The 26,786-nt window shown below is 48.8% G+C and overlaps 2 protein-coding genes across 5 annotated transcripts in view; one reads left to right on the forward strand and one right to left on the reverse strand.

The window, feature by feature from the left end:
• The window catches only part of CIT (citron rho-interacting serine/threonine kinase), a 168,435-nt gene extending 146,454 nt beyond the window's left edge, over positions 1–21,981 (forward strand). Inside the window, exons 33-48 of the mRNA XM_059895171.1 lie at positions 2,854–2,991; positions 3,537–3,717; positions 4,339–4,430; positions 4,921–5,025; positions 5,240–5,409; positions 6,667–6,747; positions 6,844–6,979; positions 8,483–8,622; positions 9,006–9,098; positions 10,941–11,049; positions 11,148–11,276; positions 11,785–11,865; positions 13,471–13,549; positions 13,682–13,861; positions 18,419–18,719; positions 19,604–21,981. Of these exons, the coding sequence (XP_059751154.1) occupies positions 2,854–2,991; positions 3,537–3,717; positions 4,339–4,430; positions 4,921–5,025; positions 5,240–5,409; positions 6,667–6,747; positions 6,844–6,979; positions 8,483–8,622; positions 9,006–9,098; positions 10,941–11,049; positions 11,148–11,276; positions 11,785–11,865; positions 13,471–13,549; positions 13,682–13,861; positions 18,419–18,719; positions 19,604–19,627 (2,039 nt within the window). The 3' untranslated portion in view covers positions 19,628–21,981. The remainder of the gene's footprint in view (positions 1–2,853; positions 2,992–3,536; positions 3,718–4,338; positions 4,431–4,920; positions 5,026–5,239; positions 5,410–6,666; positions 6,748–6,843; positions 6,980–8,482; positions 8,623–9,005; positions 9,099–10,940; positions 11,050–11,147; positions 11,277–11,784; positions 11,866–13,470; positions 13,550–13,681; positions 13,862–18,418; positions 18,720–19,603) is intronic.
• Positions 14,047–25,727, reverse strand: LOC132348030 (uncharacterized). 4 transcript variants are annotated; one of them, XM_059895176.1, is made up of 6 exons: positions 25,159–25,727; positions 20,504–20,714; positions 19,433–19,551; positions 18,038–18,118; positions 17,581–17,717; positions 14,047–16,761 (listed from the first exon to the last, which is right to left on the reverse strand). In XM_059895176.1, exons 1-6 carry the CDS (start codon positions 25,231–25,233, stop codon positions 16,590–16,592), a joined length of 795 nt encoding a protein of 264 aa, XP_059751159.1. In that variant the 5' UTR covers positions 25,234–25,727; the 3' UTR covers positions 14,047–16,589. The 4 variants fall into 4 exon arrangements, 3 of the variants coding, with proteins under 3 accessions (XP_059751159.1, XP_059751158.1, XP_059751160.1); XM_059895175.1 differs by having other exon boundaries at positions 18,038–18,121; XM_059895177.1 differs by having other exon boundaries at positions 18,038–18,121; positions 20,690–20,714; positions 25,159–25,723.
• Between the last annotated feature and the right edge of the window lie 1,059 nt (positions 25,728–26,786).

Raw genomic sequence — 26,786 nt, forward strand, 5'->3', positions numbered from 1 at the left:
AAATAACATATTTTTCTCAGTCCTTTCGTCTTTCGTAAATATCATAGCCCACTATGCTCTACACCAGGGGTCTCCAACCCCCGGGCCGTGGACCGGTACCGGTCCGTGGCCTGTTAGGAACCGGGCCGCACAGCAGGAGGTGAGTGGTGGGCGAGCGAACAAAGCTTCATCCCCGCTCCCCGTCACTCGCGTTACCACCCGAACCATTCCCCCTACTCCCCGCACCGGTCCGTGGAAAAATCGTCTTCCACGAAACCGGTCCCTGGTGCCAAAAAGGTTGGGGGCTGCTGCTATACACTGCAGAACATCTTTCTTCTTTTAGTTAAAATGCTATCTTAGCCAGTTTCGTATTGACACACATGGATCGACCCCGTCCTTCTAGAGGGCTGCGTGGTCTTCCATGGTGGGAGGTATATGATTCACCTGTTAATCCAGACCCTTGTTGATGGGCATTTAGGTTATTTCCAATTCCTTGTTTCCATACGTACCCTGCAGCTCTGTGGGTGCTAGGATAAGTTCTTGGGAAATGAATCAGGTTAAAGGTTATGTGCATTTTGAAAGTTGGTAATTTGTGCCCATTTATCCCAGGGGTGTGAGGAGTTTTCTTTGTGGGCTCAAAAGTACTCTGTTCACCTAGAGATGGAAAGGACTTAAAAAAAAAAAAAAAGCCAAGGAAGGTGGTTTGGAAAGTCATACAGAGAGTGGAGTAGAGCTGTGGTTTAATATCAGGGTATCACCAGCTACGTGCTTTATCTTATTTTCTTATTTTTGGCTGCGCTGCGCGGCATGAGGGATCTTAGTTCCCCTACCAGGGATCGAACCCATGCCCCCTGCAGTGGAAGCGTGGAGTCTTAACCACTGGACTGCCAGGGAAGTCCCACTATCAACCCACTTTAGCTGCCAATCTCGATGGGATTTTGTTGTCGTTGTTTTCTTCAGCGATGATGTCATCTCGTTTCCTCTGTTTACATAACACTTTGAATCAAAGAGCTTCACTCTTAAAGTCATCAAAGTGGACCTGGTAACACAGAGGAAAATCATTTCTGGCCCCCGTGTCCTTCGATGAGGCTGCATAGAGCAGCTCCCTGAGTAGTTTGGAATACTCGAAGCATCTCCTTCATGTGCGTGGCTTGTTCACAGTTTCAAAGTGCATTTATGTTATTTATTCCTCATGACTTTCTGATAAAGGAATAGGGATGGCATTATATGGAGAAATCAATTTGGATTCAGAAATACGGATCCTGAATTTTTCTGTTTAAAGCTGCCTTTAGCTAGTTAGGTCTGTTAGGTCTATAGGTCTATACTATTGAGAAGGGGGCCTTCTAAATGGAAAAAAAATCAATCTTGTTAATTTTAACTGACTGGACTATAAATGTAAGAGTCAGTTGTTTGAGGCTTAAAAGTTGGGTTTTTTAAAAAAGGAGGTTATTCATGAAAGAACTGGGCATGAAGTGAGAATTCTTCAGTCAGTTTATGTATTTAATAACCAGAAATTCCGTAATTCAGAATAGTGATTTTTAAACTGGATTCTGAAAAGCTCTAGATCCATGATCTCATGTGGAAAACAAACCTTTTATGACTAAAATATTTATAAACTGATTTAGAAGCATATGTCTCTCTATGCTCACAAATATCTATGCCATTGTATTAACAATCTGCTGCCAGTGATGTGTTCTTAAATAAAACCTAATTCCTAATAACCAGGTAATGGTGATTTTAATTTGGTTCATATAAATCTAGACACATCTGTTAGTGTTAAAGTAATTTTACAATCCATCACTAATGTGCTCTAATGTTTTTTTAACAGCTTTATTGAGATATAATTCACATACTATACAATTCATTTGTTTGAAATGTATAATTCATTGTTTTTTAGTAAGTTCACAAGGTTGTGCAACCATCACATTCTAATTTTTAAACATTTTTGGTCCACCCCCCCAAAAAAAAAAAGCCCAAAAAACAAAACAACCCTATACTCATTGGCAGTTGCTTCCCATTTCCCCCTTCATGGAACCTCTGACAACCACCAGTCTGCTTTCTATCTCCATGGATTTGCTATCCTGGACATTTCCTATAAATGAGTCATACCACATATGACCTTTTGTGTCTAGCTTCTTTCACAGAGCATAATGTTTTTGAGATTCATCCATCTTGTAGTATTTATCAGTACTTCATTTTTTTAACTGCTGAATAATATTCTATTGTGTGGTTATCACATCTTGTTTCTGTATTAATCCATCAATGGACATTTAGGTTGTTTCCATTTTTTGGCTATCATAAATAATGCTGCTGTGAACATCTGTGCACAAATTTTGTGGCTACATAATGTTTTCAGTTCTCTTGGGTGTGCAGACCTAGGAGTGGAATTGGTGGGTCATCTGGTAATTCTGTGTTTAACTTTATGGGGAACAACCAAACTGGATTCCAAAATGGCTGCACGATTTGCTTTCCCCCCAGCAGCGTATGAGGACCTTCATTTCTCCACGTCTTTACCAACATGCATTTTCCATTATTTTTGAGTCTGGATAACCCAGCGAGCATGAACTAATATCTCACTGTGGTGTTTATTTGCATTTCCCTAATGATGAATGACGTTGAGCATCTTTTCCTGTGCTTCTCGGCCATTTATTTATCTTCTTTGGAGAGATATCTATTCAGATCTTTTGCCCATTTTTTAATTGGGTTGTCTTTTTCCTATTGCTTCATAGGAGTTCTTCCTATATTCTATCTACAAGCTCCTTGTCAGAGGGATGATTTGCGAACATTTTTCCTGTTCTGTGGGGCGTCTTTTCACTTTCTTGATGGTATCATTTGCAGCACTTTAATGATTTTTTTGAAAACATTTTCCTCCAGAATTCAGCCGGCGTCTTAAGGAGCGCATGCACCACAACATTCCTCACCGGTTCAACGTGGGACTGAACATGCGAGCCACGCAGTGCGCCGTGTGTCTGGATACCGTGCACTTCGGGCGCCAGGCATCCAAGTGTCTTGGTAAGAGCAGCTGCTCTGCGTGGGGGGAGGGCGCCTGTGCATCTCCACCCAAGATTCTGTCCGATGGGGGTGGGGTGTTTTTTTCCTTTTTAAATTCCTCATCATGTAGTGCATTCATTTTCAAGCTTTTAGTCTCAGTGGGAGGACACTATTTTCCCCCTGTTCAAGAGGGAGTTTATACGTGTTGTCAGCTCATGTCTCCAACCCCCTGTGCAAAATGCCTTGGGCTTTGTGAGCTTCCAGCCCCCTTTCCGTCAGGCTAGTCTCTCCCTGCCTTTAGGCTGTGTGCTGGCTCCAAGGGAAACGTGCAGATGTGTTTTACACACCTGTCTGTGGCGGCCCGGGAGAAGCCAGGAAAACTGGGTCGAGAGTGCTTGGCTGTCTCGTTTCCTCTTCTCCGTAGGGGCCTGGCTCCTGGGAAGGTTAGGGATGCCCTGGATGGCGGGGCCAGACGGACGGGCCAGGCGGGGGGGTGGCTGGCAGAGGCAGGGAATGGTCCAGCATCAGCCGAGTGTGTGTTCAGGTTGTTCACTGCTTTTCCCTAGAATGTCAGGTCATGTGTCATCCCAAGTGCTCCACGTGCTTGCCAGCTACCTGTGGCCTGCCAGCCGAATACGCCACGCACTTCACTGAGGCCTTCTGCCGTGACAAAATGAACTCCCCGGGTCTCCAGACCAAGGAGCCCAGCAGCGGCTTGCACCTGGAAGGGTGGATGAAGGTGCCCAGGTATTGCTGCAAGGCAGTTCGGGCTGGGGTGGGGTCTGGTGAAGGGCGGCAGGATGTGCCGGCCCAGAACAGGCCGCTTTGGGGTAAGGATACTTCTGAGCTAAAGGCATTGGGAAAACAGCAGATGCAAGAGCGACACTCTGACCTCCCCTTTCTCTCCCGGAAAGCAGGAGATAAAACTCCCATGTAAAAGCTGCTCTTCCTGTACCAGGAGGAAAGCAGCATTCTCATCCCCGGAGCAAGGGGCAAGGCCAGCTGAGAGAAATCTGTGCACACAGACCCTGTTACCTTTCCACACTGGCTGCTCTTTGTTCCACGTAGTATATAAGCACTTGGGCCCATCTGCTCTTGGGGCTTTATTTTCTTGTGGAGACTCCCACGTACACATAAAATAAAACGTGTATGCTTTTCTCCTGTCATGTGTCTTACATCAGTTGAATTCTGAGGCCAGCCTACAACCCAGAAGGGGATAAGGAAGCTTTTTTTTTCCCCTGCCCCTGCACTTCATTCCCGATGTTTTCGAGGGAAGCATCTTCACCGGGATTCCCTCGCCTCCCCACCCCTTCCCCCTGCCTGACTCTTCTGAGTTCAAACAGTTCTTTCCCATCTCTGTTTTCCCAGGAATAACAAACGAGGACAGCAAGGCTGGGACAGGAAGTACATCGTCCTGGAGGGCTCGAAAGTCCTCATTTACGACAATGAAGCCAGAGAAGGTAAATTAATAGCTCGGGGAATCTCATTGCACGCGGTTGGCCCAGGTCTCCTAGTCTTGGCGTGAAGGCTCTGTTTTCCGGACTGCGTTGCAAGCCTTCTACAAGTTTCCATTTTTGAAAATTAAAACCCAAATGACTGCGCTGAAGGTTATTGGTACGATACTCACGTCTATAGGTCTCCCCACTGAAGACCCTGCAGGGCGCTGCCCTGAAGATTCCACCTGCTCATACACCTTCCGAGAACTTCCGCCTCAGCCAACTAACCCATAAATCCGCATCGTCATCCGAAATTTGACTGTGCCACTCACCTGACGCACTTTACTTTTGTTTTTATCTTCCCTCTCCGCCTCCTCCGCCCATCTCTTCCCTCCTCTGTCCTCGTGCGCCTCTCTGTCCACCACATACTCCGTCTCTCTCTTTTCCTCTCGTCTCCTCTTGTTCTTGTTCCTGTTCTTTTGTTTTTCTTTCTGCCCTTCCTCTTTGCACCAAGCTGGACAGAGGCCGGTGGAAGAATTTGAGCTGTGCCTTCCTGACGGGGACGTGTCTATTCATGGCGCCGTTGGTGCTTCTGAACTCGCAAACACAGCCAAAGCAGGTGCGGAGCGGCGGGGCCCCCGGAGGTGGGCTGAGCTGGACTGGGCTGGGCTGGGTCCGTCAGCAGGGGCAGGAGGGGGCACGTGGTGGATCAGCCTGCGAACGAGGCTCCCCGGCCCCCGCTTTTGCTGAGTAACCGGGACTCAGGTGTGGCTCGGCCATTGTTCCCGGCGGGGGTGGGCCAACTCGACCCTGTGCTCTGTGGAATCTCCTAGATGTCCCCTACGTGCTGAAGATGGAATCTCACCCGCACACCACCTGCTGGCCCGGGAGAACCCTCTACTTGCTGGCTCCCAGCTTTCCCGACAAGCAGCGCTGGGTCACCGCCTTAGAGTCAGTTGTCGCAGGTGGGAGAGTGTCTAGGGAAAAGGCAGAAGCCGATGCTGTGAGTATGCACACGGGCGCCGGAGCTTGTCTCTGTAAAGCGGGCAGACTTGGTGGGAGTCCCGTCGGCTGCCGTGTTTCCCCTTGGCCTCCCTCTCTGAGGGGTGATGGCTTGAGGCTGTCACGACCGGGATTCTGTGCCGACAGAGATCCAGCTTCGAGGCGGCTTGGCCGGCATCGCGGGTCCCCCTCCAACCCCCAGAGCCTTCTAGAATGGGGGAGTCGACCCCCTTAGCCAGCTCTCAGGGCGCACCACATCTCGGTTCTGGCAGCACAGGGCAAATGTACTTACAAGGAAATCCTCTCTCTCGTTTACCCGTAAGCGTTTATGTGGTTTGAAGGCTTGCGTTACGAGCACGCTGGCCGTGAAGCGTTACCAAAGGCTGCCGACAGCCGTGTCTCCTTCAGGAAGGCTTTTCATAACCTGCTCAATTGCTTTTACGTGATTTGCTCTTCCGAAAGCAGGTCTGAAATCCTACTTCTCCTGAAGACGTTAGAGATGTGGGTGGGCCTTGATTGGCATCACTCCTCCTGGAACATTCCAGGATACAAACAGCGCTCATCACTCACTGGTGTTTGCTCCACCAAAGACCCAACAGCTCTTTTCAAACACTTAGCTCCTAATAAACACTTTAAGTGTAAGCAATCGGAAAATCCTTAACCACGAGTCTCCTGCTCGTGGGGTAAACCTGTTTTGATGACCCATCTCCTTGTCCCACGTGTGAGTCTTTTACTGAACGCCCCATCCATGTGTGCACAATAGGGCCCTGACTGTACCTCCTACGAGCTTCTGCCCGCATGGGTTCAGGTAAAGAGACTCAGAAGCGGGTTGGTTTGCTGCTGACACTGGGCTTTGCACTTGTGCCACCACCTGGAGGGGCAGGAGCGTCCATGTGGCCTATTAAGCCTTGGCAGGGACGTCCTTCAGCTTCGGCTTGTTTCGTGTCACAGACTCTCTGCGTCTCCTGCACTCATTTAGTTCTGCATCCGAACTGAGTTACAACTCCGACACTAATTAACAGCCACCCCAGAGATACCGATAACATTCACGTCCTGCCTTCTGAGCTCAGATCAAAATACGGGGCAAGCCACGAGTAGATGTGTGCTTCTGAGCGTCTTCAGGAGGAACCTGCCCTCCTTCCTGGCATGAAACTTTTCTCCGTTCTTGCTTTTGTCTGTCTGGACGGTGCGGTCATGAACAGTTCAGCTCACCGTGTCCTCTTTTTTCTCTCTCTCTTTTTCTTTCTCATGTGAAAAGAAATTGCTTGGAAACTCGCTGCTGAAACTGGAAGGCGATGACCGGCTCGACATGAACTGCACGCTGCCCTTCAGCGACCAGGTGACCATGTTTTCTGGGGCGCCGTCGGCTGTGTCGGGGCTGGTTATGGGGACGTGACCCCCCTCACGCTCTGCCTGGGGACTTGCACCCCGGCAGGTGGTGCTGGTGGGCACCGAGGAAGGGCTGTACGCGCTGAATGTCTTGAAGAACTCCCTCACCCACGTCCCAGGGATCGGAGCAGTCTTCCAGATTTACATCATCAAGGACCTGGAGAAGCTCCTCATGATCGCAGGTGGGAGGCCGAGGACACGGCGCTTTTCCTTCACTTGTGAGGGAAAGGATTGGTCATGTGCTTGTCGGACGCAGAGACAGGCCCTCCCGGGGGCAGGCTGGAGCAGAGCGGCTCTTCCCTCTGCGTCCGGTAGGCGCCGCGCCCCCGCGCTCTGCTCGCACGCAGCCCCCTCTCAGCACCGGCCCGCCCCGCTGCCCGCCTCCCATTCCTCCCTGGTCTCAGACACCCTTCATCTGCGGGCACGACTCATTAGCAGTTTGCCACATCTCCCCCGCCCTTCTCTCTGTCTCTTTCACACACACACACACACTCTCTCTTTTCTCTCTCACTTATTTTGAACCACCTGAGAGTCAGTGGCAGCTGTGACTCTGGATCCTTCAGCCAGTCACCTAAGAACAAGGCCATTCTCTCACGTACCCACGGCAGGAAGGGTTTTTTCCCCCTCTTTATCAGTGGTACTATATATATGTGTGGTGTGTGTGTGTGCGTATATATATATATATATATATATATTTTTTTTTTTTTTTCTTTCTTTAAGGGGAAAACAATAAAGCATTGGCTCCATGTCCAAAACACCCCCAGTCAGGTCTCGTTCAGGCCTGGCCGGCTGGATCCAGGGGCCGGATCCCGACATAATATGGTCAGGAACTGGCTTTCGTTGGTCTCTCAGCTCTTCTCCTCTGCTGGCTTGTTTTGTTGGTTTCTTTTTTTTGCTTGCTTTCCTTCCTTTCCTCCCTTCCTTTTTGACATTATTCTTGGGAGCAGTTTTAGGTTCACAGCAAAACTGAGCAGCAGGTAGGGAGAATTCCCCTATACCTCTGCCCCGCACGCGCAGGCCGCCGCCTCCATCAGCGTCCCCCGCCGGCGTGCACCTACACCGACACGTCGTTGTCACCCCAGGTCCACAGTTTACCTTCGGGCTCACTCTTACACATTCTGCGGGTCTGGACAAATGGGTAACAATGTATCCACCATTATAGCATCCTATAGAATAGTTTCACTTTTTAATTCAGGGAGTTTAATCGTTGCTACTCCCATTTTCTCTTGTACTGCCCATAGTTGGCTTTTACCTGTGGCTCCAGTAATGTCCTTTATTTTTTTCCCGGCTTGTGATCCAGTCCAGGACCACGCACTGCACTCACTCAGGTCTCCCTCGTCTCCTTGAACGTGGAACCACCCTCAGCCTTCCTGTGGTCCCTCGTGACACATACTGGATTAGTCCACGTCTACTGTTTTGTTGTCCCCTACCCATTCTTTGACTTTGCTGGGGAGCATGTTTGAATATTCCGTTCACGTTCTCCAATTTTGTGTCTGCAGAATTTTTTGTTTTCCTCCCAGAATCTTGACCAAGAGGCCAGATATTTTCCTTTTAGATCTAAAACTTGGACCTAAACTGTGTTTATGGGAATTTGTGGAAAGCAGTGCCTCCGCACGGCCTCGCGTGGCTTTTATTCGGGAGAGAACGAGAACCGCCATTGTGTCTCTGCTGTCCCGTCCCCTCAGGAGAAGAGCGGGCCCTGTGTCTCGTGGACGTGAAGAAAGTGAAACAGTCCCTCGCACAGTCTCACCTTCCCGCCCAGCCGGACATCTCACCCAACATCTTCGAAGCCGTCAAGGGCTGCCACTTGTTTGCTGCCGGCAAGGTAAGCGCCCCTGCGGGCTTCAGCCGCCAAGTGCTCTTGAAATTGTCACGGCTCCTCTGCCCACAGGGCTGATTGATTTGACCTTGAAAATCGTGTGTCCTGAAACTGGGTTAAATTTCTGTTGCTTTTCGACACAACTGTTGGTTGCACTGTTGGCATCTAGTGGGCAGGGCCCAGGGTTTCTCCTAAACATCCTACAGTGCCCAGAATGGCCCCTCACCACAGAGAATGACCCGGTCCAAAGTGTCCACAGTGCCAGGCTTGAGAGACCCTGCTCTCAACTGAGGTTCCTTTCCTAGTTTTGCCACGGAGCCAGTGCACACACTGGTGACGCTCTTTTTCTTTCTTTCTCCGTCCCCCCTCCCCCCTCAACTGCTTTTCAGATTGAGAGCGGGCTCTGCATCTGTGCGGCCATGCCCAACAAAGTTGTCATTCTCCGCTACAACGAAAACCTCAGCAAGTACTGCATTCGGAAAGTAAGTCCCAGGCCTTGGCCGTGCCTGCTCTCGCAGCGAGCAGGTGGGGAAGGTGCTGTCTCGGGGAGTAGTGTGTGCCTGGGCCCTTCGGCCTGGGTGACCTCCTTAGAGAGAGCGGGAGGCTGTCTTGCTCCCTGGAGAAAGCTCCAGAGCGGCCCATCCTTACACTTTTCCCTCTCGCTGTCCTCCCCCGCGTGTGTGAGCTGCCTCTCTGGCCAGCCCAGTGAATTCAGCCTTTTGTGAAGGGAGAAGGGAAGGTGGCCGATGGAGGAGACATCTCTTTTGAACCAGTAGAAGAAAGGAAGATCTCTCTGAGGAGCTAGAAGCCCCTGGTGGCGCCTACCAGACTCCTTCTCAGATCGTAAAAGTTTCTATTAATGACCTTTAGAAAAACCAGTGCTAGCTGTGTTTTTTTTTTTTTTTTAATTTTATTTAGTTATTTATTTATAGCTGTGGTGGGTCTTTGTTTCTGTGCGAGGGCTCTCTCTAGTTACAGCAAGCGGGGGCCACTCTTCATCGCGTCGCGCGGGCCTCTCACCGTCGCGGCCTCTCTTGTTGCGGAGCACAGGCTGCAGACGCGCAGGCTCAGCAATTGTGGCTCACGGGCCTAGTCGCTCCGCGGCATGTGGGATCTTCCCAGACCAGGGCTCGAACCCGTGTCCCCTGCATTGGCAGGCAGATTCTCAACCACTGCGCCACCAGGGAAGTCCCCAACTAACTGTGTTTTGATACGCAGTTCGGGAGCTGGTTCTCCTCGGAGCAGTGGGTTGTGATGTTGCCTGCGGTGTAGACAGCTATCCTTGAGATCACTGCATTTGCCTTGCTTCTGGAGAAGGCTATCTCTTGTCCCTAGCCTAGGAATGTTCCACCCATCATAAGCCTGATATATTTCAGGTGCTTTCGTGATTAGTCTCAAAAGTAAAAGGAGGGATGAATATATAAGGGTTGTTACCTGTTAGAGAAACTGTTTCATCTGGGGCAGGCTCTTGTTTAGTTTGCATTTTTATTGAGCAGCTACTGGTACCAGAGACTGAGCTGGCTGTTTCACACACTTTTCACAACAGTTGTGAGAAGCAGGGGTGATGATCCCTAATTTTCAGGTAAGATGACTGAGGCTGGCCAAGATCCTAGGTTACAAAATTGAGACCCAAACTGAAGTTTGACTTTCCCTAACGTTTCACTGTGTTATACTAGTTTCCTCATACTTAGTAGGTGACCAATAAATATTTAGTGGTGAGGATAATGCTGATTAGAGTTTGAACTGTTAACTTCAGGAAAACTCCCAGAAATCACTGCTTCTTTATAATTCCTGGCCATCATTTGGAATAAGCATGCCTAGGTTTTTGAAGCCATTAGGATTGACCTGAAAACAAGTGGAAGTAATTAGGAAGCACATAATTCAGATAGATGAGATAATTCAGTAATGATAACAATGATATAGGTGATACAGGTTCAGAATAGAAACCTAGAAGCTTGGAAAAGGAAGGAAACTAGAACCACTCCCTCTAACCACCACTGTTGGTGTATTCCTCCAGGCTCTTTCTTCTGATTAGAATGTCATAGTTTTAAAGCTCTCTCTTTGAATGCTACCTTTTCATTGAAATGGTGTTTCTGACCCTTTCTTTGGCTGCAACTTGACCTTCTTAGTCTCAGGTTGCATAGAACCCAGAGGTAGCAAAAGGATGGTGGGTCCTTGTGAGGGACGTGAAGAGACTGAATGCGCTTGGTGTGAAAACAATAGGAACACGGCGCGGCAGTGCCTGCACGGCTTGGTTAGATGCCCGAGGAGAGCAGGGGCCACCCCGAGTCTGCGCTCACATCCTCCTCTCTGCCCCGTCTCAGGAGATCGAGACCTCGGAGCCCTGCAGCTGTGTCCACTTCACCAACTACAGTATCCTCATCGGAACCAATAAATTCTACGAAATTGACATGAAGCAGTACACGCTGGAGGGTAGGGCCCGGGTGCACCCCCTGCCCGGAGCTCCGGCTCTGCTGCCACCTCAGGCTCCTTCTGGGTCCTGAGGCTCCGCCTCTTGCCTGCCTTTACAGAATTCCTGGATAAGAACGACCATTCCTTGGCGCCTGCCGTGTTTGCCTCCTCTTCCCACAGTTTCCCTGTGTCCATCATGCAGGTGAACGGCGCGGGGCAGCGGGAGGAGTTCCTGCTCTGCTTCCATGGTGAGTGCGGCAGCCGCCCGCTGCTGATGGGGGCGCTCACGGCACCACAGCCCTGGGCAGGGTCCTCGGGGCCGGGGCGTGGCCGGTGTGCCTGGGGCAGGGCCGGTCCTGCACCGCCAGGGCCCCCGGGGTGCCCCAGCCCCACCCGCGGGCTCCAGCCAGCTCCCAAGAGCGGCCTGCTCTGTCCTTCTCTGCTCCTCACTCCTTTCTCTCCCTCTCCTCTCTCCCTTTCCTTCTTCTTTTCCCCCCAAATCTCTGGGTCTGTTTCTCCCCCTTCCTCACTCCCTGACTCTTCTCCTTCCGTCTCCCCCTTCTTTTCCTATCTCCTCTCTTTCACTCGAACGCCCTTTCTTTAATAAATCCCCGAGGGATGTGGCTCAGCAGAGCTCCTGAGGTTTTTCACAATCCAAGCCCCCTGGGCTGGATTCCTTACTCTTCCATCAAAGCGTGTGTCGCTGATGCCCCTGCCTCTGGCCGTGCTCATGCCCCGGGCTCTGCCTCCTTGCAGAGTTTGGGGTGTTCGTGGATTCTTACGGAAGACGCAGCCGCACAGATGATCTCAAGTGGAGTCGCTTACCTTTGGCCTTCGGTAGGTGAGGCGAGGTGTGGGGCTCTTTTCTGCCAGTAGTTGGTATCCCGGGAAGAAACCGCAGGTGGAATTCCTTTAGGCTTAAGCAGCGTGCTTGGGGCTCCCTTAGATGCCAGGCGCCATGTGAAGCATCACCGCGTAAGCGTCCAGGGCAGAGATCCCGAGGCCTGACGCAGAACCACATAAGCCAAACCCGCCGGCCTCTCATGACAGAAAGGGAGACCATTCCCTGTGAGTTCATTTAAATCACGTCAAAGACTGCACAGCATCCCACAGCACCGCTGAACACCTGTCAATTTAGCCAATTCTAATTAGGCCCATTCTTTTTGTAAGTGTGAACAATGCTGTGATGAACAATTTACACTAAAATTTGCACAATTGTTAAATATCCCCAGCTCAGAAATTCTAAAAGTGGAGCTACTGGGTCAAAGGGTGGACACACACACACACACACACACACACACAAACGTACATATGTGACTGTGTGAATGTTCTGAAATACCATTCAAGGCTGTTTCGTTTATCTGTTGCTTCATGACAAGTTCCAAAACCGAGTGACTTAAAACAACTACTTATCATTGCCTGAGCCTCTGTGGTTTGACTGGACAGTTTTGCTTCATGCGGTGTCAGCAGGGGCACCGGGACACCTAGAAAGTCGGAAATGGCTTCACAAAGTGGCTGGCAATTGGAGCTGGCCGTCAGGTGGGAGCTTAGCAGGGACCGGTGGCTGGAGGCCTCATTCCTCTCCACGTGGGCTTCTCCTAAGAGTGCAAAAGTGGGGGCTGGCAGGCCTTCTCGCTTCCACCACATTTTGCTGGTTCAGCCCGATGTCAGGCAAGGAGAGTCCACAAGGGCCTGCGTACTAGGAGGCATGACTAATGCTGAAGTAACAGTTCACTGCAAGGAGTAATAGTGATAATCTTCTTTTTCCCTTTAAGACCAAAAACAGCTCTCATTATATCCTAGAGTTTGAGTGACACTGTGATATAGAAATATAGTACTCAGACCAGAAATATTTAATCATCTATGAACCTAGTCTCTTTTAATCAAATTGTTTAGGAAAATGTATTCAATTAAACAGTTTAAAAAGGTCTACAGTGAAGTCTCACCCACATCACTTGTCTCCCTCCCCCTCCCCGAAAGGAAAACACTTTTCTGAGTTTCTTATCCTTCCAGTGCTTTATGCAAATAACGGGCACATTAAAAAATATATTCTCATCCCCCTCCCTTTTTAAAAAATCAGTGTGGTAGCACACTTTATACAGTATTCTGAACCCTGCTTTACACACTAAGTACAACTACACCTTGGGTTTTTTCCACATCAGTGCATAGAGAGCTGCTTTATGCATTTTTACGCCTGTGCGGAATTCCAGAGATGTGCCACGATTTATGTAACTGATCCCCGCCATGTAGCCTTGAGTCGGTTCACACCTTCTGCTCGAACAGCGTGGCGGGGGTAAACTTGGACGTGCCTCATCACGTAGGCGCGTGGTGCACGTGTAGGGTCAGCTCCTGCGGGGGCTGCGCGGCAGCCGGGTTTTGATCTTCTGTCTCTTAACCTAACCCTCCCTTGCCCCACGCTCTTGCTCGGTGGTGGCCACGCAGCCTACAGAGAACCTTATCTGTTTGTGACCCACTTCAACTCACTCGAAGTAATCGAGATCCAGGCCCGCTCCTCTCTGGGGTAAGCACTGCCCTCCGGGCTTTGAAAAGCTCCGCGGTTGGGTCTGGGTGTCGGGGCTGGGCGGTGCTCCCTCTCATCCCACCTAGCAGTGGAGGTGACCGGCCATGCAGACTCTCTCCTGGAACTCCACAGGGCCCCTGCCCGAGCGCACCTGGAAATCCCGAACCCACGCTACCTGGGCCCTGCAATTTCCTCGGGAGCGATTTACCTGGCGTCCTCGTATCAGGATAAATTAAGGGTCATCTGCTGCAAAGGAAACCTCGTCAAGGAGACCGGCACTGACCACCACCGGGGCCCGTCCACCTCCCGCAGGTAACGCACCTCTCTTCCTCCTCATCACAGGGGGCAAAGTGCTTTCCTGCAAAGCAGAAGGATATCTTGCCAAACTGGCTGAAAGTTTCCCAATCTTCAAAGCTCAAGCCACTCATTGAGTCCTTTATAAGCATCAGGAAAATTTTTACTGCCCCCCTTTGTAAAAGAAGAAATGAGGCCTTGAATATGGGCTGTACTTTATTTATTTACTCTTGCTTGGAATGTCTTGTAAATTTTTTCTTGTTGAAAACTGAACATTTCAAATAATACAACGTGGCAGCTCTGAAAATCAGCTCCCCCTTCCCCTCCCTGGGTGTGTTGTTGTCACTGTTTGTTTAGTGACTCTTGTACTAATTCTGTAGTCTGTGTCCGTTGTTATGTGTAGCCATTGAAGTTTCTGCTTGATTAGGGTAGTGGTCAGCTGAATGACTAGAAAGAGATTTCCTTAAATGCACTGAACCCACCCTTTGCTGAGCGACCGTGTGTGTGTGTGCTTTGGGGCACACCTTCAGCACTCAGAGTCAGCTGTGGCTGACAGACTGAGGCCTTCGTAGGTTTTTCCTGGGTATGTGACAAGCTTACCTGTGTGTGTGTGGCCTTACAGATCCCCAGGAATATGCAGGACTTCCTTTTGAGTGTTGTAGCTAGCCTCTTGTTTTCCCCAACTGGTCTTACTGCCTCAGGCATTTGCCATGTTAAACAGTAGCCATTGATTTTTTTTTTTTTGGTGAACGTCTAGAGATAGGGCATTTCTCTAGAGGAAGACCTGAATCAGGTCAATTAAAAACAAGCCCTGAGGATGGTCTTTTTCCAGGGAGGAGCCAGATAGGTCAGATAGTGGCAGTTTTCTGAGGCTGGGGCTTTTGGGAAGCTCCAGTCCTAATGTACTCCCTCCAGGGGTTACCAGGGTGCTGGTTTTCACAGCTGCTTACAAGGCTGTTGGTTTCAAAACTACTGCAGATCTGGGGAGACGGGGGTGGTGAATATTGCACATTTTCTTGCATAAACACTCTTTGAATTGTTGCAAGACTTTGGTTAATTTCCAGAGTTCCAAAAAGGTTGATTTTTGACAATTTTGCCAGTGTTGTTGTTGTTTCTATGGAGAAACAGGTTTTCGGGAGGCCTTACTCTGCCATTCTGGAAGTGCTCTTCCCCTTCTTCTCAATACAGGCGATAGCATCCTGTGCACACTCTTCTGTGTCTTAGAGATTGCTCCATGTCAGTATCCAAAGTATTTCTTCATTCTTTTTTTTTTTTTTTTTTTTTAAACACCTGCATAGCATTCGTTCACATGACTATACCTTATTTAACTGCTCCTTTATCAGTGGATGTTTGGGTTGTTTCCAGTCTGTTGCTGTAGTAAATGACTTTGTACATTCATTTTGCATGCTTAGGAATCTATCTGGAGGATGAATTCCTAGAAAAGGAATTGATGGGCGTTGGTGATTTTGATAGATGTTGGTGAGTTTTCCTCCCTAGAGGCTGTACCCTTTAGTTATCCCACCAGCAGTGTGTGGAAGTGGGACTGGCTTTGTCTTGACACCCAGGGCTCGGAGCCAGATTCGGTTCGATGTGTAGGTCTGAGATGTGTAATTTTAAGATCCTGGTCCACAAAGGAGATAAGCTTATTTAACCCAGGGGAATATTATTTAATTGACCTAGGGTTTTAATTTTGTGGACTGGTTTACAAACCCCACATGTCTACCCTATAAATAGTTATGTGGACCCCCTACCATGTGCCAGACACAATGTCTGGGGCTACAAGATGGTTTTGATTCTCAAAGGACTCAGTTTGGTAAAGGAACCACCTCTAATGTTATGAAATGCTGCTTAGATCTTAGAAAAGAGAGTTGTCAATTTAATGTTCTGAGACTATGTCCTAACGAGTAGTGTCTGTTTCTTTTGTTGAAATGTAAGTGTTGGTCAGAAATGTTTGGTCAGTGTGATTTTAGTCCCAGGAACTTGCTGGAAAACCAGAAGTGCTGAATAACCAGCTGCTTCTCACTTTTTGGCTTGATCCTGCCTCAGGAGTGACTGCTCAAAGGGCTGTAGTCCTCTCCTGACAATGTCTAGATTTTATTTAGTTTCCAAGTCAGTCATGCCAAGAACCAGCCCAAGTACTGTAATTAGATTTTTTTCTCTTTTCTCCACTGCCTCACTAGTTAGATGGCCAGGCACCTTCCTTTTGAGATGATATGGTGTCTCTGTAAGGAGTTAACTTATTCTGTCATGGAAAATGGTTCTAGTTCCTGTGAACAAGGGGCAGAAATAATGGTGTTGTTTTCCTGCTGATGCCAGGCATGTCTGGAAAACCAGCAGTTTCCTTAAGTTGTCTCTTGGCTTATAAAACCGCAACTTTTTGTTGCTGTCTGCTTTGGGCAGGTCCAGAATGTAGAAGGCCAGCTTGGGAGAATGTGGTTCACTGCAGGCTGCACTGCCCTGGTCTGTTTGTTTAGCAGAGCAGGAAATGTAACTCTCTGCAAGAAACAAACATAAAATTGATGTGGTAGAGCATTGGTTATTAAGGGATTTGGAGATGGAAAATGGCCCGCTCTGCCGAGAATGACGAGAGTTTTCCTTTATCCCGTCAACCTAAGCTGACTTCTCGAATGGCCTTCCTTGAGTCACTTTTCTTCCTCTGGGCAGTGAGCTTGCGCTTGCTTTACGATGGGCCCCTGACATGCTTTATAATTTCTCTTCCATTACAAATCGGCTTAACATGATACTCTTACTTGAAATTTCTTTTTTTGTCTTCTGTATCACAAAGCCACATGACAAGAGATGAAGATAGCTCAGATTTCGACCTCTTGAAATCAAGGTTTATCTCAAATTTTACTGCTGCACACACAAGAAAGTTCTGGCTTTCTGAGCGTGGGTTGTTGGAATTTCCACATTTTGAGCTGCATAGGGAAGCAAGAGAATGAAATTATTTATAATGGACTGACCATTTAAGACAGTTATTTCTGCTCTGTCCACCAATCTATTTTACTGTAGAGAAGGAACTGGCAAACTTTTCCTGTAAAGGTCCAGATAGTAAATATTTTCACATTTGCTGGCCATACGGCCCCTGTCTCATTTGCTCAACTTTCTTGTTGGACCACAAAAACCGGATGGGCATGGCCATGCTCCAGTAAAACTTAATAAAAGCAGGCATCTGTCTGGATTTGGCCCTCCAACTTGCTCTAGAGCCTCCCCTCCCCACTGGGTGTCTTCACTGCTCAGCTGCTTTCCGTTACGGGCACTGACGAGACAGAGTCCTTACAGTTAGACCGATGATTAAAAAAGCAACAAGTTTGGTCCCTTCCAAAGGGGAAGGATTTAAATATCAAGGATTAAGAGAGGCCTTTGGGAAAACCAGTGGCACCGTCAGATATTTAAGAAACGACTTCACGATTTTGCTGCAAAAATTACAACACTGCTGGTGAAGGATGTCACCCAGCATGTTAGCATACAATTTTGTTGAGATAATTAGAGCAGAATAGATCAGTGTGTGATTCATACTTGGTTCATTCTTAGCATGTAACTGCAATTGTAATTTAGGTTTTAAAAATATCTAGGTTAAAATATATTTTCCTGATTTCTACTTTTACTTTTCCAAGATAAAGCCCCAATCAATCAAAATGTCTTCAAGTAACATTCTCTATGAAATGGTGCTCCCATTTTAAGTAGTCTGCCTTTTCCCCGCACTAATTATGCTCAGATAACAAGGGCCTGAGTACCTTGGCTGCTCATCAGGGGTGGGAAGGAACTGACACTGAAGGCTGTGTGTCAGTCCTGTCTGTGTAGCTGGATCTTGCTTCTTCAGAGAGGTTGTTAGGGCCGTGTCTGGTGAGATCTTCATCTGACATATCCAGGGCTGGGTGGAGGGTTAGATTGGTCAGACAAATTGTTCAAACATTTTCTGAGCCAGCTCTACTGTTTTCGTCTGCCCTCCTTAGTCTCCTAATTATATCAGGCCTGATCCCTACACCTCTGGCATCGGATGCCCCAAAGACTCTTGGAAAGCCACTTGGAAGGAGAGGTGACCCAACAAAGGCCGAGTGGGGCAGCTTTGGCAGCTTGACAGCGATGAGTACAGGCTTAACCCCTCAAGGAAGACTTCTTTCTGTGCCCTCTAGGCTCTGGAAAATACTAGGTCAGCGGGGTAGAGTATGGGGTTTACGACGTCACACTGACCTGCACTGGAATCGCAGCCTCTCTGTCTCTCCAGCTTCTTGTCTGTACGACGAGGGTCACGGCTGTTCCTAGCTTGCAGAGCTGCTGTTAGGGTGATCTGATGAGTTAAGGTACCTGAAGAGCTTAGCACAGGGCCCGACACGCTGTGGGCGCTCAGCAGAAAGCCTGTGTCGAGACCAGGAAGCCTGATTCCCCTCTGTTCTCACCGCTGCCTTCTTTCCCTGGCCTCACTGTCGAGATAAGCGGCTCGAAGAATTCCCGGTGGGGCCTTTTTCTAATAACGCGTGGTGAGACGGGGGCACGGGTGCCTCAGAGAAGGAGGAAGCTGCCCCGTTGGGTTGTGACGGCTCAGCTCCCCACCTTCCTCTCCCGTTGCCGCAGCCCCAACAAGCGAGGCCCGCCGACGTACAACGAGCACATCACCAAGCGCGTGGCCTCCAGCCCGGCGCCTCCCGAAGGCCCCAGCCACCCACGAGAGCCCGGCACGCCGCACCGCTACCGCGAGGGGCGGACCGAGCTGCGCAGGGACAAGTCTCCGGGCCGCCCCCTGGAGCGGGAGAAGTCCCCCGGCCGCATGCTCAGCACGCGCAGGGAGCGCTCCCCCGGGAGGCTGTTTGAGGACGGCAGCAGGGGCCGGCTGCCCGTGGGAGCCGTGAGGACGCCGCTGTCCCAGGTCAACAAGGTGAGTGAGGCGCCCTCCTCGTCCCCGAGGGGCCACTGTTGTAGGGGAGGGGCGCCACTACCGTACTTCGGAGTCTGCGGGACTTAACAAGTTTAGGAAGAGAACGTCTTAAGAAGGGGCTTCCTGCTGTGCAAATGGATAACGTGTGCACCTCAAACCGTAAGAGCTGCCAAGGGCTATGGCGTTCCCTTTCCGGAGGCAGCCAGCGTGCACAGTTTCTAGAGATCCTCTCTGCATACAAACAAATACGGATGTATAGTCACCCTTCTTAAACACAGGTGATAACATGCTATTCAAAAGGTTCGATGCCTTACTTTTTCAAACATATATACATCAACAGTTTCTCTGGAAGGCTACACCGAACTGGTAACAGTGGTTGCCTTCTAGAAGAACTCTGAACCTTTCAAAAATTTTAAAATCACGTGCATGTATTTATTACCTGTGTAATTTTTAGGTTAGCAACTGAGGAGATGGAGGGATGTGCTGAAGACTAGGGGCACCCCAAGGGCACGCGGAGGCTCGAGCATGGTGTCTCGTGGGCAGGCCAGCCGGCGCCAGGGGCAAGTGTTCTGGCTCGCACTCTCCTGCTGCCGCCTGCAGCTCACTGTTGGCACCCCTGCCGCTACAGGGAGGGGGAAAAGCCGTTTACATGTTTTTCCTTATCTCCTCTGATTTATGGATAAAATGGGGTGCGTAACAGTAGAAGTACTTACGTAGTGTTGGGGACTCTGTGGTGAGTTTTGCGAGCTCGGAGGGGTAGCTGTGCCAGTCGCGCTCGGCTCAGCGCAGGAAGGAGAGGCCACGTGCTCCTGCACACCCCAGTCTGGGCTTCCTGTTTGCAAAGTGAGCACAGCGATTTCTGACCTCTGCCCTCCTGCTCCTAGGTCTGGGACCAGTCTTCAGTATAAAGCTCAGCCAGAAAACCCAACTCCTCATCTTGATCTGCAGGAAAACACCAACCGCACTATGGAACGCTGCTGAAAGGGACCCCCAGTGCCCACAGCGCAGCTGGACCCAGACCCGCCTCAGCACGGACAGCCTGCAGCCAGGAGGGGCTGGGGCTCCTGGGAGCTGCCGGCACCCTCCTGCAGTCACCCTCTTTGCACTTTGTTACTCTTTCAAAGCATTCATAAACTTTTGTACCTAGCTCTAGCCTGTACCAGTTCATCACAGGAAACCAACCGGGGGCTAACTACGACGTGGTTAGAATCCTAATTAATAGCTACTTTAAGATCCTAGGGTTGGTTGGGTTTTTGTTTTTCTGTTTTCTTTTTTTTTTTTTTTTTTAAAGACAACAGACTTCTTAATAGATTTGAATAGCACCGTATTTCCTGTTGTAGTCATTTGTAGCAGGTCACACAATCAGGTCTTTACTACCGACATGTATCGTAGAAGAGCCCCTGTCATTGGCTAACCTCCCACGCTCACCTAGGTCCACTCTCACCTAGGTCCACTCTCTCCTTCAGTCCATCCTCACAGATGGCCCTGTCTTACCCAGGGTGACATCTTAGCCAAATGTTTACCGTTCTCATTGCCTTTTATGGCCTTGACGACTTCCCCTCCCACCAGCTGCGAATGTACGGAGGTCATCGGGCCCGGCTCAGAGGCAGTGACTTGGGGCCAAGGGACCACAAGGAGCTTTTCCCTCCCTGCCCCTCAGCGTCACCCACCAGCCTCCTGTCTCCGCTTTCCATGTAGCTTTGGCCAGGAAAGCATGCAACAGACTTGCTCTGAGCCCGGCACCGATGGGGCTCCGGGTCCAGGCAGGGGCCGGGGGCACTCACCTCCTGTCGTGATGGCGCACTCTCCCCGGCTCCCCGGGTGGGAAGAGAGCCCCAGGAGTTCTGCACGGCGGTTCACTGCATGTGCTGCCCCCCGACCTGGCCGCCCCCTTGGGTTGCTCTGCCGATGCACTAGTTCCATCCCACAGCTCCCGCCGAACCGAGACCCTCTGGGGCTTGCCAACTCACCGGCCACAAGCTGCAGTCTGTAGCACTGAACAAACAAAAACCAAACGCTCAAGCCTTACGACCAGAGAAGGATTTCAGCAAACCACACCGCACACTTGCACACCTCCCTGCTGACGCCCGTGCAGACAACTCTGCTCACACACAATCCACCAGGTTCTACCCCATGAAGACTGTGACTTCCCAAACGAGCCTCTCCCTAGGGCTAGACTAAGACCAGGAAGTTCAAGAAGGAAGCCGCAGCTCAACTCTCCCACCCCAGCCGGGCGGGGAAGCCCTCCTTAGGTGCCGTGCGGCTCACCCAGTCTCTCTCCCCTCCGGGCGGTGCGAGGTTCCTGGCAACCGCTAAAGAACCAACTAGAGGCTTTGCAGTTGGCAAGCTAACTAGCGGCCTTATTTCTGCCTTTAATCTCCCACCAGGCCTCTCTTGCTTCTCCACACCTCAAACCACCAGGGCACATCCTAGGTAAGCTGACAGGTAGACCTGTTCCCGCCGCAGCTGGCGAACGTGACCGCGTTTTAACCCCGTGTCCACGGTTCAGCTCACTTTCCAGATTGCAACCTGGCCTGAGTCCCAGCTCCTTCCTGCTCGTCTCTTAACCGAAGTGCTTTCTTGTTTGAAACACCCACGGCCCTTCCTCCACGTTGTCGCATCCTTGGCCAGTGTCATGCTGTCGCGTTCTATACGTTGCTTCGTCTTTGGGGTCACGCTGCATCCCCTCCCTCCTCCAGGGCAGATCTGACTGAATGTTTGCTGAAGTGTCTGTCTCTTGGTCCACAAGTATTTGGAGAGGTCACTGGAAATTGGTGTTTTAGTCTTGGCATCTCATTTAGGATCTCCATGAGAAATGGGCTTCTTAGCCCTCAAAGTGTATATCGTGCGTCTCATTTGTGAAATGCTTCCTGCTATAGAACTAGCTCAAAGACTGTACATATTTACAAGAAACTTTATATTCGTAAAAAAAAAAAAAAAGGATATTGAATTGGTTTCTACTTTTTTATTGTAAAAGGTGCATTTTTCAACTCTTACTTTTGGTTTCAACGGTGGTAGTTGTGGACAGCCATCTTCACTGGTGTGTGGGGAGCTCCGTGTGACTACCGAGATGCCAGCAGGAAATATCGTTAACACAAAATTGCAGTCAAAGCTTATTAGCATAAATAAGATTCTAGGTCCAAAAGTACAGGCTTTTTCTTCATTACCTTTTTTATTCAGAACGAGGAAGAGATCACAAGGAACGGTTCAAGATCCACCTTGAGAGGAATGAACTCTGTTGAACAAATAGTCAAATAAAGCAATGATCTAAAATGTTTGCCTTAGTGCAAGACCTCTTCTTTTCTTAAGAGAGCCCATAAAAACCCAAAGTATCGCCACTGTCAGCCTAAGCTTGGGAGCATGGCATGGGACCGTCCTTCCTTTCAGGGGAGGCTTCTTCTGGGGGTGGGGGGTGGAGAGCCACACAGGGCTTAGAGCAAGCTGCTCTCCTGCAATCAAGAGACCAGCGACGTTCTCTTCCAGAAGTACGATGTTGTCGAAGTTTGGTCATTACTTCCAGTGAACCATGAACTGGCTATTAAGGTCACTTTATAGGACTGCAGAACTGGAAAGCTCCTTAAGGCAGTCGGGCCACTTTGAAAGGATTACTGGAGCATGGACTACCCAGCTCTCCTATAATGCGGTTAATAACAAACAAACAAAAAAAACAGGTCACCTTTCAATTCCTCTCATCCATTAGGATAACGCCACCAGTTTTGATGATACAGATTTCTGGAGGGAGGAATTCGGATAAAGGTAATTTAAAATGTAGATACTTCTCTTTTTAACTAAATGAATTTTTATAGTCTGCAAGGTAAATTTTTCTAAGATGCTTTAGTTTTGTTGGTATAAACTTTGTTGAGCCAGACAAACATTGGTTTTGGCAAATGGTAATTTTCTCATGGTTCCTGTTGCTTTCAGTCTTCAATTTTTATTTTCCAATGAAGTAATCTGACCACAGTCAAATTCTGACTTGCAGGGTCGCAGCCGACTCGCCCTGTGACAGGAGTCGTACTTGCGATTCTATTCTGTTCCTTTCTCTTTTACTGCTGGGGATAAAAATCTGCCAACTCTAAGAATGAAAATAATTTGGAAGATGAACAAGTAAAATGCTGGAACCTTTCTTTCCTTATAAAATTAGAAAACGTCCACTGAATACCGCTTCATTATTGTCCTGAGGGTTCCTGGCAGCCACATTACACTTGAGAAGCGTAAGTAAACGTGGTTTGGTTCCAAGAGGAATGTGCCAGAAAGGTTCTCTGGACCCTAAGCAAGGACCTCAAAGAAACAACAAATTACTCAGCCACACCACAAACTAAGGCCCAGCCGTCCATGGTGCTATTCCTACCTCTTAAGCACAAAATTAGACATCACATTTTCTGCTCTTACAACTTAATTTTCACGAGACTAAAGAAGCTGCTTGCAAAGCAAATTTCGTAACTATGAAACTTTAGGATTTGGAGACTTAGGCCAAAAAGAGATGATGTGCTTAACAGGACTGACCAGCTAGTTTGTCTTCAGAACTGGGCCTCTTGAATGTGATTTGCTTTAGAAAATATTCATGCAGATTTAAGTCTAAAGCAATAATGCTAGGCCCACAGGGGTGGGACCAGCTAAGCTTTTTGGTCTCATAATACAACAGACTGGCCTGCTCCAGTGGTTCGAAACTAGGGGTGACTTGGCTCCCTTCCCTTGAGGACACTTGACAATATCTGGAGACATTTTTGGTTGTCACAACTGGTGGTACCACTGGCACCTCGTGGGTAGAGGCCAGGGATGCTGCTGAACACCCTGCAAGGCACAGGGCGGCCCGCGTGCCCACCGTCCACAGAAAGTTACCAGGCCCAAAACGTCAACAGTGCTGAGGCCGAGGAAGCTCGGCCTGTTCCAGTCAGGTTTCTTTCTTGGCAGTTTAAATATCGCTCACGATGCCAAAAGCATGGAGACTGTGGCTCTAGGCACAGTGTTTATATGAGAAAATGTTTCATCAGTTGCCTAGTCAAACGTTGAGGCTTTTCTCTTCCGAAGCTGGGAGGGCAGGGCAGTGGAAATCTGGAACTGCACAGATGGCTTGGCTTTCTCTTGAGTCTGTCAATGATTAACGGAACTCCTGTTTGCCCTGGAGGGGTTGTTAGAGGTAAAGAACTCTGGAAATGACTTTACTGCTATACACAACTCAGCCCGTCCTTCCAGAGAACCACAAAAAGGGAAAATAAAGTTGATCCAGGGTACACACAACTGGAGCTGTCTCTTGTTCTCACTTGCTGTTGAGTCTTGCAGATGAAATGGGTGAATGCACTCCTGGCAGGTAGAGAAGGCTGGCATCCTCACCCAGGCTCAGGCCCTCTGGCTGTCTTTAGGACAAAAAAAGATGAGGTACTTGTGGGAGCTGAGCTCAGTGGCTGATCCCAGAGGCAGGGCACTGGTTCTCCAAGGGCCTGACTCACAGCAGCGGTGACTCTTAGGAGGGCCCTTGTCGATGTTTTTACAATTAGCTGGAATGACTTGTACATACGTTCGTAGCTTACTGTTTTCTCCTGAAGACAATTAAAATTGGCATTCCAGGGTAGAAGGCTCTAGCTTCTTTTCTCCACTAATTTGCTGATCAAGTGAGGTGCTAAAAAGCTGGATGGAGGGTTGAGTGGCCCAGAGACTTGGGTCTTCATCAGTGCACTCAAACCGTTTGTAAACACTGGTGGAGGGTCATGTATCAGGAGAATTGAGTTCACGCTCAGAAATGAAATCATGCTCATCTACAAGTAACTGAGTTAAACAAAATGAAATTTTGCTTTTCCCTGAGATGGCTGAGTCTCTGACCTTAGCCATGCACGGCATCACTTTGATGCTGTGTCTTTCCATCTTGGAGGTTTCCTAGCTGAGCTTACAGTGCTGGCACTTTCTCCTTTTCTGGCCCTGGACTTCCTATCTGTGGCCATATCCCATTCGTGGTGTAAAAGCTTTGTGGCTCCCAATGCGAAGTGAAAGGAGCCCTAGGAATCATTTAGTGCTAGTCCAACCCCTTCCATTTTTCAGGAGAGGAAACTGGGCTAAGAGAGGTCATGTGATTTGCCCAAGGTCACACAGCTAGTCAGGCACTGAACTGGATGACATCCCTAACCTCAGTCCAGTGTCCACACTCCGGGAGAGCGGGTGGTGGAGGGGACGGCCGACTCTAACATGAAGCCAGGCTTTGACCAGAGGGAAGGAAAAGACCTTGCCTGGGTCCTCTGATCTTTGGTTTCAATATGGTGACATACGGTTCTGTTTACCTTGCAATACCACTTTACCCACTAGTAATTTAAAGACCTTACCTTTGGCTCCATAAATTCATTTGTATATACATTTCTGGAGAAAAAAAATATCTTCATTCAAAAGCAATTTCAGTTACACTTTAACCAACCATGTAACCAGTCCTCACCCATAATAGAGAAAGCATTACCTGGGTCATAGGACACCTCAGTGTGGCTTTGCTCCTGTGATTTGGACCAAACAGGGTCTCCTGTTCCATATCCATGAAATAATCTCCATTACTTTTAGCTTCTTGGGTATAAAGACTTTCACCTGGGTCTGTTAGCAGTCTTCTGGACCACGGGGGACTTCCTTTTGTGTTGCTTTTTAAAGAAAATGAAGTCTTTTAGACACACAAACAGCTGTGGAGAATGCTGACACCCACGTCCCAGGGTTCTGTGGTTTTGGCTCCATCTCCCCAGCCTAGCAGTTACTCCCCTAGAAGTCCCCCGTGGCCCCAGGGCTGCAGAGGACTCTTACTGGGTTTACTGGCTCCAAATTAGTTTTTACACTGGATTTTTGGCTTGGCTTTATCTGAACTTTGTGAGTAGAGCTGATCTGCAGGTGAGATTTTCCAACATGATGTCTCCCCCTGCAGCCTGGGGCTGATGACTCCCTCTGAGCCCTGACTCAGGCCAGCAGCCAGATTCTCTAACCCCTCTTACAGAAAAGGCAGTGCTTTTCTGGGCCAACTCATGAAGCGGGCTTCCTATGCAGGTGAGGGTGTCAAACCCCGGTTCTGGAGGCCTATGGCTGGGCCCTACCCCCCCACCCCCGAGTCTCCACCATGGGGCCAGGGGCCACGCTCACAGCCCACCAACACAGCAACGGTTTCTTCAATTCTGGTACTTCAATATACCCCTTTTATACTTTTGAGCTTAGCTATGTATTTTCAATTATACTCCAAAAATATTTGGTCCACAAAAATAAACTCAAAATGGTTTAAAGACCCAAATGTAAGACACGACACTGTAAAACTCCTAGAAGAGAACATAGGCGAAACACTCTGACATAAATCACGGCAGCATTTTCAGTCTCCCAAGGCAAAAGAAATAAAAGCAAAAATAAATAAATGGGACCTCATTAAACTTAAACATTTTGCCCAGCAAAGGAAACCATCAACAAAATGAAAAGACAACCTACAAAATGGGAGAAAATATTTGCAAATGATGCAACCAACAAGGAGTTAATTTCCAAAATATACAAACGACTCATACAACCCAATACCAAAAAAACAAACAACCCAATCAAAAACTAGGCAGAAGACTTGAAGAGACATGTTTTTCAAAGATGACACAAGCAAAGATGCTCAACATTGCTAATTATCAGAGAAATGCAAATCCAAACCTAATTATCAGAGAAATGCAAATCCAAACCACAATGAGGGAATACCTCACACAGGTCAGACTGGCTATCATCAAAAAGTCTACAAATAACAAATGCTGGAGAGGGTGTGGAACAAAGGGAACCCTCCTACACGGTTGGTGGGAAGGTAAATTGGTGCAGCCACTGTGGAAAACAATATGGAGGCTCCTCAAAAAAACCTAAGAATAGAACTACCACAGGATCTAGCAATTTCACTCCTGGGTATATATCCAGAAAAAAATGAAAACACTGATTCGAAAAGATACACGTACCCCATGTTCACAGCAGCCCTACTTACAATAGCCAAGACATGAAAGCAACTCAGGTGTCCATCAACAGACGACTGACTTAAGATGTGGTGTGTGTATACAGACACACACACACGCACGCACGCGCACGCACGCACACACACAC

This window comes from Balaenoptera ricei, chromosome 14, assembly GCF_028023285.1.
Source record: "Balaenoptera ricei isolate mBalRic1 chromosome 14, mBalRic1.hap2, whole genome shotgun sequence".
In the NCBI taxonomy this organism is placed as follows: Eukaryota; Metazoa; Chordata; class Mammalia; order Artiodactyla; family Balaenopteridae; genus Balaenoptera; species Balaenoptera ricei.